The sequence below is a fragment of the Rattus norvegicus genome, chromosome 4 (genome assembly GCF_036323735.1).
Source record: "Rattus norvegicus strain BN/NHsdMcwi chromosome 4, GRCr8, whole genome shotgun sequence".
In the NCBI taxonomy this organism is placed as follows: Eukaryota; Metazoa; Chordata; class Mammalia; order Rodentia; family Muridae; genus Rattus; species Rattus norvegicus.
The window spans coordinates 111149286-111162778 of record NC_086022.1 but is presented as its reverse complement, the minus strand read 5'-3'; the positions used below and the strand labels follow the sequence as shown (position 1 = coordinate 111162778).

At 38.9% G+C, this 13493-nt stretch overlaps 1 protein-coding gene across 5 annotated transcripts in view; it reads left to right on the top strand.

Moving 5' to 3' along the window:
• Ctnna2 (catenin alpha 2) overlaps positions 1-13493 on the top strand; it is a 1149087-nt gene that overhangs the window by 838573 nt on the left and 297021 nt on the right. For all 5 annotated transcript variants that reach the window (NM_001106598.2, NM_001415842.1, NM_001415843.1 and 2 more), the window contains one exon: positions 7826-7906. In NM_001106598.2, the coding sequence (NP_001100068.1) occupies positions 7826-7906 (81 nt within the window). The remainder of the gene's footprint in view (positions 1-7825; positions 7907-13493) is intronic.

The window sequence follows — 13493 nt, the reverse complement described above, 5'->3', positions numbered from 1 at the left end:
ATGCCTTCAAGTTACAGTGAATTTGTCAGTACTATTTATCAGCTTCCTCATAAGTTGAGGGTTATCTGTACTAATGAGGGGCTTACCCACAAGTTTCTTTGATAACCATACATTATGTGTTTATAAATCTTTGAACATTGACAAGGTCTAGCAGAGAAGGTTAGAAGATACAACACCGTTTCTCTTTGCAAGTTCATGTCGTACTCCCCCACCAACTAGCACTCCAGGATCTAGGAAAGCTGAGAAGCGTGTGCTGTGGTCAGATGATGGATTTTCTTTGCTGTCTCTTCTGAACTTACATCCATTCCTACAAGATACTGCATCTTTCTTTTCAAGACAAATGTTCTTAGCCAGTGAAAAGGAAATATTTAGAAAGGTCCACATGTTCAGACAATGATTTATACACAGCATAAAAGGTATTACGAAACGCTCAAGGTTCTATAAATAATGGTGCTATTTGTAATAACGATATGATTTCTATATGCGGGGTTTGAGGGTAGGCGGGCAACCTTCCAAATATGATAGGGTGACTGCTGGATCAATAGATAATTTTTTCCTCCTCCCTCCTGTTGTCTAAATCATAGGTTTAAATGACAGCAAAATGTGTTCCAGGTAGAATGCAGGCCACATTATTGCTTTCTGCATTCCAATGATTTGGACTTTTATTTCTTTCAAATGACAATGATTTGAAGGCTGGGCATTTGATTTACCCCTAATACATCCACTCTATAAGAAACACAGCTACATAGTATTTTGAATATTCCTTATATATTCAGTTCAGTTTTCAGGTCCATTTGAGGGAAAGGAAGAATGTTATAGATATCTATATTCCTACAGCCATGCTTGGCATATTTATATTGTGCCTTCCACACATGGCTGCTGTGAGTCTGTGTCTCTGATGGGCATTGTCCATGGTAGATCTGTGTTCAGGAGATTTGTATGTGTTAACCTCCTCCTTTCATTTTATTACCTTTACATCCATTTCCTTTCCATTGGTTACTATCTGTATTTAATGAGCCATGTTATATAAGAAGAGGGACTGGAATGAGAATGCCTACTAATTTTTAGAGATTTGAAAGTTATTTCTTAGCAGTGTGCTATATAGATCATGAAGTTAGTATCAGTTATGTGTCATTTAAAATCCCATTGCCCATATATTACGTACAACTTTAGGATTTTCAGGAATATGTATGTGTCATCCATCTAATCTACTCGGAGAATTTTAATAATAATAACAATTGTTATTTTGTGAACAGGGGCTCATCAGCTCAGGCTGGTCTGTATGAACTTCTAGTCCTCTTGTCCTCCACTCCTGGTTGGTAGGATGAACAGTGTATACCATGGAATGTGGCTCATGCAGTGCTGGAGTGTGGCTCCAACACAGGGAGTTGACAAGGTAGACAAATACTCTAACCAAGTGCACTACAGTGTCAACCTGAGAGAAGATCTTTGTCCAGAGTCAAGGGACCTTTAGTTTGTATAGAGGCAAAAAGTAGTATAATAAAAAAAAATCACTGAAATAAAGCATTACACTTTACCTGAAGACTAACTGTAAAGTCCCCAGACTCCAGTGAGTGGCACAATAATTGTACTTAGAATGAAGCTGGAATTCTGAAGTTCTCCTGAACATCTCTTATTTTGGCAAACTAGACTGGAGCTGGCAGCCAAAGTCTAATGGAATAAAGACGTCCTCTGAAAACCCAAATGAGGAAATGTATTCTCTTTGCTGTTGTCAATTCAAGCCATGGATCCACTCTGGACATGTTTGTGAAATAACATTCTAAGTCTGAAACAAATAGAGTTCTAGAAACAAGCTCTGCCCCAGCACAACAGATGGGCAGTAGGATAGGTGCCCACAGCAGTGGGGGAGGGGAGTACTTGGAGTATTGTCTTCTTTTGACAATGACACTTACTAAAGGACACCACTACTGCCAGGAAATATAAAGGAGATGAACGAGTGAGTTGGTTCCATGGGTAAAGCACTTACCATGCAAGCATTAGGACCACAATTCAAATCCTCAACACCCATGTGAATATTAGATAAACATAACAGTTCAACTTGTCACTGCAACACTCAGGAGGCAGAAGGCAGATCCCTAGGACAAGCTTGATTAGCCAAACTAGCCATTTTGGCAAGGTCTGTTTTCAGTGAAATGAGATACCTCATGACAGCCTCTGGCCTCCACACACATGTACACATATACATGTGCATATATATGCACCCCTACATATATATGCAAACCCACAAACACACAGACTACAACAGGCTACATTCCCATAACAAGATGACGAAGACACGTGGGAATAGGTCCAAGGATACAGGGCAGGCAATTAAAGGGAATAATACCCCAAATTTATGATTTATTATTAGCCATTGAAGAATAACACATGAAACTTTACAATCATAGATTATGATTTATTTTAAAACAGGATATCATGTAATTTAAGCGGTTGGGAAGCTCAGTATGTTGAAGATTTTGATCGTCTCATTGCTCCACCTCCTGAGTGATGGTATTATATCCGTACATAACACTATGTCTGGCCACTAGTTTCTAAATCAACTTAACTTGTTTATTTTATTCCCAATATACTCACCTAACCACTTCAAATACTGCTAAAACTTTTTCTTGTTTCAAGTACATTGACATCATGATTGATTATCCAGCTAATCTATTAAGAAGACAGGGCATACATTATACTATATATTGTACTTAAAACAGACATAAAAACTAAGGCATATCAATAATTTAAGATCGCAGACTAGTACCGGTTGGTTGGTGTGATCTTGTCATAGTAGTCTGTCCATCTGTTTGATGGGAGCATGACACAGTACTTTCATACAGACTCCTCCCCAAGCATTTGAAATCATAGCATATAGCTCCAGGCCTAGTTGGAAAGCATTGCCAGACAATGTCTTATTCCTACACACAAACTCAAATCTAAGCTTACAGCAAGCCAGTTAGTTCACTAGACTGGCCACCGGCTCAGATTTCCTAAACTCTAGCACTTGCTTTAAAAATCCATCGATTTGGAATCCGAGGAGGTTTGTCAGAAGGCAAGAGTATCAACAATGTCTCCAGAGAACTGGATTTGGTTTTCAACTGTTTTGGTTGGGTGGCTCACAAACACCTACTTCTGTTCCATAGAATCCGACGCTCTCTGCTGACCTCTACAGGCACCTGTACTCACAGGCAAACTTCCCCACTCCCCACCTTTCATACATACATAACCAAAAGGAAGTTAGTGATTTTCTTTCAAAATTGTATTTTATGCATTCCATGCCGCCTCCATTTCTGGATTGCCTTCAGCCAAGAACTTGAAAGTTAAAGAGATCCAGAATTGAAAATATTACATGAACAGAATCTTGACAAGAGTGGCATGGAATACTAATTTCACGAGGCTTCTCTGGGTTTGCTGGTTAAAATATAGTCAGCAGTATTCACATGGGAAGTAAGATCTCTTGAAAACAAGTCCTGTCCACTGGTCAGAGTGATCCTCTCTTTTCAGGCAGAAAAGGTTGACTCGTTCTATTCATTGCCGTCTCAGAGTCCTTTGTCTCTTGTTGCCACTCAAAATGCTACCCCTCTTCCTATTCTCATCTAACCCAGAGCTAACATCTAGCTAATGCCCTCTAACCCCATCCTACGTGTGGGGACTTCACTTTGCATCTATTTGCTGTCTCAAGAATCTCACCCTTCAGAATGTTGCCCACATCATTAGGCCTCATGTTCTAGTCTAATCATTTGTAATCATTGAAACACTTTCTGAGAAAAGAAAACCTTAGCTTTTCCTATTTATGTGGCTCCTTTACAAACATGTGACATGTGACATTCATGTTATTGATACCACATGAGAAACACATGTTGCCTTTGCTTGTAGAAAGGATAACATACAGGATGAGAATAAGAGGTACTGCATGCAACATAGAAAATCATAGAACATCAAGCTGAACCAGTATTTTACATAATGATTTATCTTTATTTTTAATTTTTAATTATGAAAACATACTTTAATTTTTCTTGAGAGAGTATCTTTCCCTGGATAGCCTTGAAATGGTCATGCTCTGGAAAATAATCTTAAATCCCTGCTGTTCCTACTCTACATCCTAAGAATAGAATTACATATCAGTGTGTTGCACTTGATTTCTGCAGGGTTTCAAATGGATCTTGGAACATCATGCCTTCTAGGCAAGCACTCTACCCACTGAGTAATATTCCCAATATTTCCACATAATTTATTTTCTCCACAAGAAGTCATTTTATTGCTATATTCACTTAGCAGAACAATATTAGTAGCTTTCCTAGAGGAAATATGGCTTACATAGTGTCAGGCTCCTGGCCTCATTGAGAGTGTCAGGTATGGATTCCATGCCATGGAATAGGTTTTGAATCCCAAGGAAAGTGGTTGGTTACTCCTCTAACATTTCTGCCACTGTTTCCCTAGTGTAACATCTTGCAGGCAGGTTGCCATCTCCCTCAGATTTTAAAGTAGGAAATATCCAATGCTGGGCTTGCTTCAGTGTCCCTATCCTAAATCATGCTTTGTCAAATTTAATACCTGATGCAGGGCATGCTTTAATGGTCCTGTCCTAATCCATGCCTTGGCAGATTTGTCTTAATTTAAATTTTATATCAATTTTGTTCTACATGGATTACTTTTGCTTTCATTTTGCTGTTTTAAAGAGCACAATAAACTATTTATTTTGATTAGTGAGTTTTTTGATATTTCTTTAGTCTTAGAACCATAGCCCAGTGCTTCAGTTTCTGGCCCTAGTCTCATGACATTCTCCATTGTCATTTTTCTCATTAGTGGAAAAAAGGTGACGATGTATTATTAGCAGAATAAGTGGAGCCCAGTGTCTGGAGCCCAGTATTCTTTTTCATTAATTATTTCCTGGAGCTAAACTACCTTACTTCATTTTATTTTTAAAAGTTATTACTTTTAGATGATTTTGGGGATATGGTTATATTAGTGGTGGTAGACATGATGGTGATGTGTGTGTGTGTGTGTGTGTGTGTGTTTGTGTTCATGAATGTGAACATGGCCATAGTGTACCGCAGTAAGTGTGTGGAAGCCAAAGGAAAATCTAAGGTTTTGGTTCAGTGTCATTCTTTATCCCCCATTGCATATGTCAGATTAGCTGGCCTATTACCTTCCAGAGATTCTCCCATCTCTGCCTCATGTGTCCTTGTAGGGGTTCTGGAATTATCAATGTTTGTACTGTGACATCCAGCTTTACTTCAGTTCTAGGAATTTTAACTCAGTTTCTCACACTTGTCAGGCAAGTATTCTACTCATGGAACCATCTCTGGACACCCCTGCCCCGGGTCTTTTAACTGGCAACTATTCTCTCCCTTGTCTTTTCTACAACTTAAGCCTAGCTCATACCATGTAACATGTATGTATGTATGTATGTATGTATGTATGTATGTATGTATTTGATTGTTTATTTTTGTGACCTGGTTCCACTCTGTAGAACAGGCAGTCCTGGAATTCATAGAAATCTGTCTGACTCTGTCTCCCAAGGGCTAGTGTTAATGATGTGCACAACTGTACACAACAATTTTTACTTTTTTCCATATGTTTTTACCATTCTAATTGATGGAGAGGAAATGGGAAGTCTGTGGCTCTTGTCAGTGGTGCAGACCTCCCCAAAAGGACCCTGTAGTTTGATGACAAACATCCTCGTTGCAAAATAATCAGAGGAAGAGTTGCCACCATGTATTAAACTAGTGTCTACATGAATATTGGAAGGCTGGATGCTAGGAGAACTCTTCCTTAATACAACCATGTTTCTCTGTTCTTCAGGAAGATCAAACTACCCCATTCTTCTTCATATACTTTTGTTTTCTTGGAGCTATTTGGAGGCTGATATTTAAAAGTTGTAAAATGTTAGTCTATTTTAAGCTCTTCCTACTAACGACCTCAATGTGTACATCTGAACGAGTCAGCTTGTGAGTTTAGACAGTGGAGAAGAAAGGATTTATAGAATTTTAGACAACTAAAAATATACACACATATGCCCCAAGTTTTGACGTTTTAGTAAAAACCCTATAAGGCTATGCATCACATATTTGTTTAGAAAAACTGGCTTAATTAAGCATGTTACACAGAAAAGCGACTGCTTTCAGCAAAGCTTGCAATTCTGAAGCCTATGTATCTGGATAGACTCCATGCGTCTAGGGGTTTTCATGAAAAGAGACCCTTATGTGCCCAACAAATGGTCGTAACTTTCCTCCAAACAAATTATCTGGCAGAACATGTCATCCACAATCTTATTCATTCAATGCTTAACTACAGACCTTTGTGTGATTCTGTACAGATGGGATACGCAACAAGGGATGGCTCACCCCAGCAAGGCAAATAAATAAATTTATAGGGTGTTAGATTGAAGTTTTTTGATGTAATAATTTTCAGACTTTTTCTTTAAAATGATTGTCTCTTGTGTAGAAGATGATGCATCTGCAGTGTTCACAGAACTTGGAATCCATGGGAATCTTTTTAGTGTAAAAACAGAACAGAAGAGTAGCGGATGGGCCAGATGGCTCAGCAGGTAGAGGAACCTTTTCTCAAGCATCATTACCAGAGTTTGATTCCCTAAATCCACATAGTAGAAGAATACATCTGACTTCTTCATGTTGTCTACTGAACTCTACATGACAGCCATGAAGAATGAAACCATATCCATCCCCAACTCCACACACTAGTAAAAATTCCAAGCTTTTAAACATAGAACTATTGCAGATTCTCTTTGTTGTGTTTTCTTGTCTTTCTGTAGCCATCAGGGAAATGGAAAGTAAACACAAAACTAGAGAAATTTTTAAGTGAATCATTCATTGAGATGTTGTTTATTCTCTGTTCTTTTGCTTCTACAACTATTTGTTAGAAAGTTTTGTTCCTGATTACAAACTGTGAGTTGCTCATGCCCATGTTTGGCACTCCTGCTTTGCATGACAGACATTAAAAGTTCTTGGTTTCCTAGAACATTTCTCCTAGTATCAGCACTAAACCTGTAATATGGTCTCTGAAATGTTAGCATAAAATTTTTAATTTTGACAGTGGAGAATTTGTTTTTAAACTTTTCTTTTATATGCGTGTGTGGTGTTCATGCATATATGCATATTTTTGTATGTTCATACATACATGTGCACAGGTATGATTACACATGTGTATTAGGAGTTTTTCTGTATTGCTCCCCATTTAATCATTGAGGTAGGATCTCTCACTTGAACCCAGAGCTGATACACTTGTCTTCCTAGCCATCTTGTTCCAGGGAATCCTGTTTCAGCATTCAGAGTGCTGGAATTATAGTTGAGTTGCTGTACAAATCTGCATTTATGCAGGCTCTCAAGAGACAAACTCTGGTCCTTAGGTTGTTCCGTGTCAAGTGCTTAATCCACTGAGTCATCTCCTCAAGCCCTGTGAATTCTTCTTTGGAAACATTCTATTTGTCTTTTATACCATAAGCATGCTTATATAATTGAGAATCCCATTATATTTATCTTTGAAATCAAAAGCAAGACATCTATCGTGTTATGTATTTTCTTCATAAATTGCAGGAAAGGAAGAAAATGGATTTACAGGGAGTTGAACATGGATAAAACTCTCCTGAGAACCTACTGACTATTTCAATGTTAATTTATACTTCAGAGAAAAATGACCTTAGTGACCCAGCTATGTTTATAGAATACTTGAACAAATATTTTGTTTCATTTTTAATTGGTTGGATTTTGTAACTTAAGTATTTTCCTGAATTATCTTAAACTTTTAATGTTCCTTGATACTGAATTTTATAAACCGGAAATGATTTTTCTTTTCTTAATAGACTGGAAGGAAAGAGAAAGGAGACCCTCTCAACATTGCGATTGACAAAATGACCAAGAAAACCAGAGATCTGAGGAGACAGGTATGGGTTTCTTGCAATTTTCACCACAAAGTATTTTGTTATGGTTCTTCAGAATGCTCCCTTCCAGACTAGCCTTATAGAATGCAGTAATTCAAGCAACTATTTATCATCGCATCTACATACATATAGAAAGCAATCTATTGGAAATTAGAAAACTTCTAAGCCAAGGGATGAGATGTCTGCAGAACTCATGATATTAATAACACATAAGGTAGCCACTCCCTTGACAGACATAACCCTCTCAGATATGAACTTCAATTTTCCACTATGGACATTTGGTTTTTAGTTTCCGAATACAGAGAGGTCTTGAACCTGTCACTGATTTATGAGAGTTCTTACTTACTAAACTTCCAAGGTGTTGAATGATATACTAGATTGCTAATTTTTAATGAGAACTAAAACCCTTAATATGACAGGTTCATTAAGATCTGAGGCCCACTATATTCTCCTGGAAATATAGTTAGTATGTTTATTGGGTTTTTGAAGGGAAGCCCAGAATGAAAATGAGATTTTGCGGCATGAATTAAATGGCTATTGCTATCATTAGTCTGATGGTTTCATTTTATTTTCTGGTTTTCCTGTTTTCTTTCTTCCTTCCCTCCTTCTTTCCTTTCCTTTCCTTCTCCTTCTCCTTCTCCTTCTCCTCCTTCTCCTCCTCCTCCTCCTCCTCTTCCTTTTCCCTCCTCCTCCTCCTCCTCTTCCTTTTCCCTCCTCCTCCTCTTCCTTTTCCCTCCTCCTCTTCCTCCTCCTCCTCCTCCTCCTCCTCTTCCTCCTCCTCCTCCTCCTCCTCCTCCTCCTCTTCCTTTTCCTCCTCCTCTTCCTCCTCCTCCTTTTAGGGGAAATCTTATCTGGGGAAGGAAAGTAGTTTTCTTTTTATATGGCAAATGTTTTATGATCATTGACCAATATTGACTTGGAAGTTTTTGTTGTTTGTTTTTAATCAAGAAAATGATTTCTCCTGATTATCTAGTACATTTCACATAAAATTATTATAACTAGGTGTTTCCTAAGGTTTTGTTTTGTTTTTTAATGAAATAATACATTTAAATCAGTGGTTCTAAACCTTCCTAATGCTGAGACCCTTTAATACAGTTCTTCATGTTGTAGCAACTGCCCACCATAAAACTATTTTTATTGCTACTCCATAACTGTAATTTTGCTATTGCTATAAATTATGATATAAATATCTATCAGATTTATGAACCCAAGGATATGTCAACCCAGGTTGAGAACCACTCATTGAAAGAGACTCAGCTGACTCTTGAGATGCTTTGAGAAAACAGAAGCTCAGGTTCTGATGTGCTATAAACCTCTTGTATTCCTGATTTCCTGATATTTACTGGGAACAAGGGACCACACAGATCATCCCAGAACACAGGGTGCACACAGGGTGCACATATATGGTTCAAAATTGGCTTTTCCTAAAAATCTGGGTTCAGATCTTAAGTGATATGTTTAATATTTGATTTCAAAATATGGGTTTTCTTTTTTTGAGTTAGAGAGTTGGATCAGTGGTTAGAGTATCTGCTGCTCTTGGATTGTACTCAGGATTGGTTCCCAGCACCCAGATGGCAGTTCACAACCATCTATAACTCTGATTCTAGGGGATCCAATAATTTCCTCTTTTGGTCACCACAGGTACCAGGTACACATGTGATTCACAGACATACACACAGGCCAAATACCCATACACATAAAATATAATAAAGTTTTTTAAAGATTATTTTAAACTTACATGGATGTAGATTGCTTTGTTTTATTTTGCTTTGTTTGTAATTTTGAGATAAGTTCTCACTATGTGGTTCTGCCTGACTTGGAACTCACTATATAAAACAGGCTGGCCTTGAATTTAGAGTTCAGTTTCCTCTGTGTCCCTAGTGCTGGGATTAAAGGTGTGCTCCACCATGCCCAGCCTACTGTGTAAGTATTGTATGCTATACATAATCGATGCCATACCTCTTGTTTGTCTCTACCTCTCACTAATTCTAGTACTTCCCTTTACCCTCCCAGAGAGTTTTATATCTACTCACCCTTTGTATCTATTTACCCCCTCTCCCACACATATGATTTTTATACACACACACACACACACACACACACACACACACACACACACACACACATATATATATATATATATATATAATCACAGAACCAATAAGGAGAAAGAAAAAGATACTTTCCTTTGTGCACAGACTCAATTCCCATAAGACAATTGTCACTTTTTTCATACAATACTAGAGCAGTTCTTATATTTTTCATGATGAATCCTTCTTTTGTTATTTAGGTAGTGTGTGTTGTATCTAGAAAAGATTGTATCCCATATCTATATCTCAATAGCAAATACACTTTGAGTCCTGCCTAGCAACCACCCTATCTCTACCTGGGAGGCTTTTCATATGCCCATGTTCATCACTAAGTTGATTGTCTCAGTCATCTAGAACAAACTACTACTGAAGGCAACACCTACTGTGCCTTCTGCAACTGTGGAAAGATCAGATTGGTGCAGATCCATGTACCATTCATTTCCCTAGTGTAGCAAGCAGAGATAGAACTACCAAGGAGCCCGGACAGGAATGCTGTAGTCCTAGATGTGTTTGAAACCAGGAGAGCACAGTTGTGGGTTTTTGTTTGTTTTGTTTTACTTTTCTCATTCCTGGAATTGAGTACTTTACAAGAAATAATTTTAAAAAGGAGAGATTCCTTTTGGCTTTGGACTGGAAGGTACATAGTGCATCATGTTAAGTAGGTTGCAGGTGAAAATCTTGTTGGGAGGCAGGACAGAGGGTGAAGCTCTTTGATCATTTCTCCATGGATCAGGAAGCAAAGATCAGGTAGAAACCGTAGTGGGTTGTGAACCTTAAACTGCACCCCTCCCTACAGAGACCCATTTCCTCAACTGAGGGGCTACCTCCTGATGCTTTACATGTAACCCACCAGAACAGCAGCAGTGACAGGGGCCAAGCATGGAAGCACTTGAGCTTGCGAGAGACATTTTTTCTTCCCATTTTAAAAATAGATCCCCCCTCACATAATGTATCCCTATTACTATTTTCCCTCTCTTTACTCATCCCAGATCTTTCCCACCTCCCTTCTGATCTGAATCTGCCCTCATTCTCTTCCTCCTTAGAAAACAGACAGGTTTTTAAGAGATTAAAAATAAAACAAAAATGATAAAATAAAATATGAGATAACACAGAAACTAACTTGTCAGAAATGGACAACATAAACAAACAAGGAAAAGAGCCTAAGAGAAGGCATAAAAATCAGAGATCCCTGGTTTGCACACTTAGAAATCCCATAAAACCACTGGAATCTATAATACAAATGCAGTGGTCCTGGTATAAACATCTGCAGGCCTTGTGCTTGGTGCCTCAGGTTTTGTGAGCTGGTATGAGTTTGACCATGTTGATTTAGAAGGTCCTGTTCTCCTGGTGTCTCCCATCATCTGGATCTTACATTACAGTCTTTCTGCCTGCTCTTTCAAGGATTCCCTGAGTCCTGAAGAGAGGGAGTAAATGGAGCCATTCCCTTTAGGGCTGAGTGTCCAAGGTGTGTGATAGACATTTCTAGATGGGAACCATAGCACCATAGTTCTGCTTGGGAACCTCTGGCTGTCTGCAGGATATTCCCAGAAGGAAAGCATGCTTCATGCAACACCCTCCACAAGACAGAAGCTTTCCTTCTGGGATCTAACAATGTTCATTTGTCAGTTAAAAAAAGAACAATTCCTTTTTTCTTCTTGTTTTTTTCTCTTCTAGTTTGTTTGTTTGTTTGTTTGTTTGTTTGTTTGTTTGGTGGTTCAGTATGTGTGAGCCCACATGGACCCCAGTTAGTTGACTCTGTAGGTCTTCTTATGGTGTCTTCCACAAGACTTCCCAAGCACCAACTGATATTTAGTTGTATGTCTCAGAATCTGTTTTCATGCACTGCTGGATGAAGCCTCTCAGGAGATAGTTATGCTAGGCTGTTGTCTGCAAGCACAGATTAGCAGGTATCATTAATATTGTCAGGGATTTGCTATCTTCAAGTTGGTCCAGTCCTTGGTGGCCATTTCCTCAATTTCTGCTCCATCTTTATCCCTGAACATCTTATAGGCTAGAGAAATTTTGGGTTGAAGGTTTTGTTGGCTGGTTTTGTTGTCCCCCTCCTTCCACTAGGAGTCCTGCTTGGCTGTAGGAGGAGGCCATTTCGGTCTCATTTTAAGAGGAGAGGCTGCCTCTAACTCTGTGGCCTGCCTTTGGATCCCTTTCACTTAACTGGACACTGTTGTCTAGCTTTAGTAGATGTCTTCAGTTATACTACAACCTGATATACCAAGGCAGGTTGATATCCATGGGAAGTCTCCCTTTCTCTGAGAAGAAAGGGAAGGGGTATGGGGGAGAGGAGGTGAGCAAGAATGACTAGGAGGAGGAGAGGGAGGGGAAGGTCTGAGGAGGATGCAAAGTAATAAAATAAATTAATGTACAAAGAAGAAATATGGCATAATGAATGATTGTGTGTGTTAGTATACCAACAGAGAGATGGGCAGCTCTGCCTATCATGCCTCCTTAAATCAACTTTTCATTTCCTGTCTGTCTGGTATGAAATGACATAGCTAATAAAAATTAGATAGTTGATGAAAAACCATTGACTTGTAATACATATCATTTCTCTGACTTCAAGGCTGTAGCATTACCTAGATATCCTGTTTGGTGCCCCCACCGTCTCTCTTCCTTCGAGACAGTCTCACTCATAGCCCAAACTAGCTTTGGCATCACAGCAGTTCTCCTCAGCTCCTGAGTGTTAGGATTATGGGTGTCAGCCATCATTCCTGGTTCTGGAGTCTTCATCTTTGATCGCCTCTTCTTATGAAGTGAGGATCCAAACTCAATCTGTAGAATTTCTTTGAGCTACAAAAAAAATTGTGTGACTCCAAGAAAGGTATTCACTCACTTTCTGTACCAAAGGTCCTAAGGGGTGATAATCAGACTTTAGAAGCATGAAGATCTCCAGGGGTTGCCTCTGCTTAGACTATTCAACAGATTATGAACATACACTCCTACCTTCCTGATGTACTGGTTCTAATAGGGATTTGGATTTTACATATAGGAGCCAGCATCTTTAGCTCTGTCCACTTAGGCCTCGTACATGCCTCCACTCTCCCTCCTTTGCATTTTATTAAGGAATGATGAGGGAATTCAAAGAATTGTCTTTCAGCTGAAATGAGTGGTAGAATTTGAATGATGCTGAGCTAAGCCTCCTGGAGCGATGCATTCAGAGTGGTAGGCAAAGAAGCATCCTTGCCCTGCCTGGTGCCTGTCAGTGGTTTTCTTCTCTCAACTTTTGCAGGAATGAAGATTACAGGAAGATTGTTTCATGGTATTAACACGCAGCCGTAAGAGCATAATATCTCACCACATCTGTGGATTTGGTTCAAACACCTTTCTCTTTCTTAATCTGCCTTTCTTGGACTAAAATGGTCCCCATCTGTCAGTTCTGTGGCTACCCATATGTTGGAATATTTTTATCTTTCTTCCCATCCTTTCTCTATCTCTACGTTTACCTGTATGATACACATACAAAAATCCACTGATCTAAATTGAAG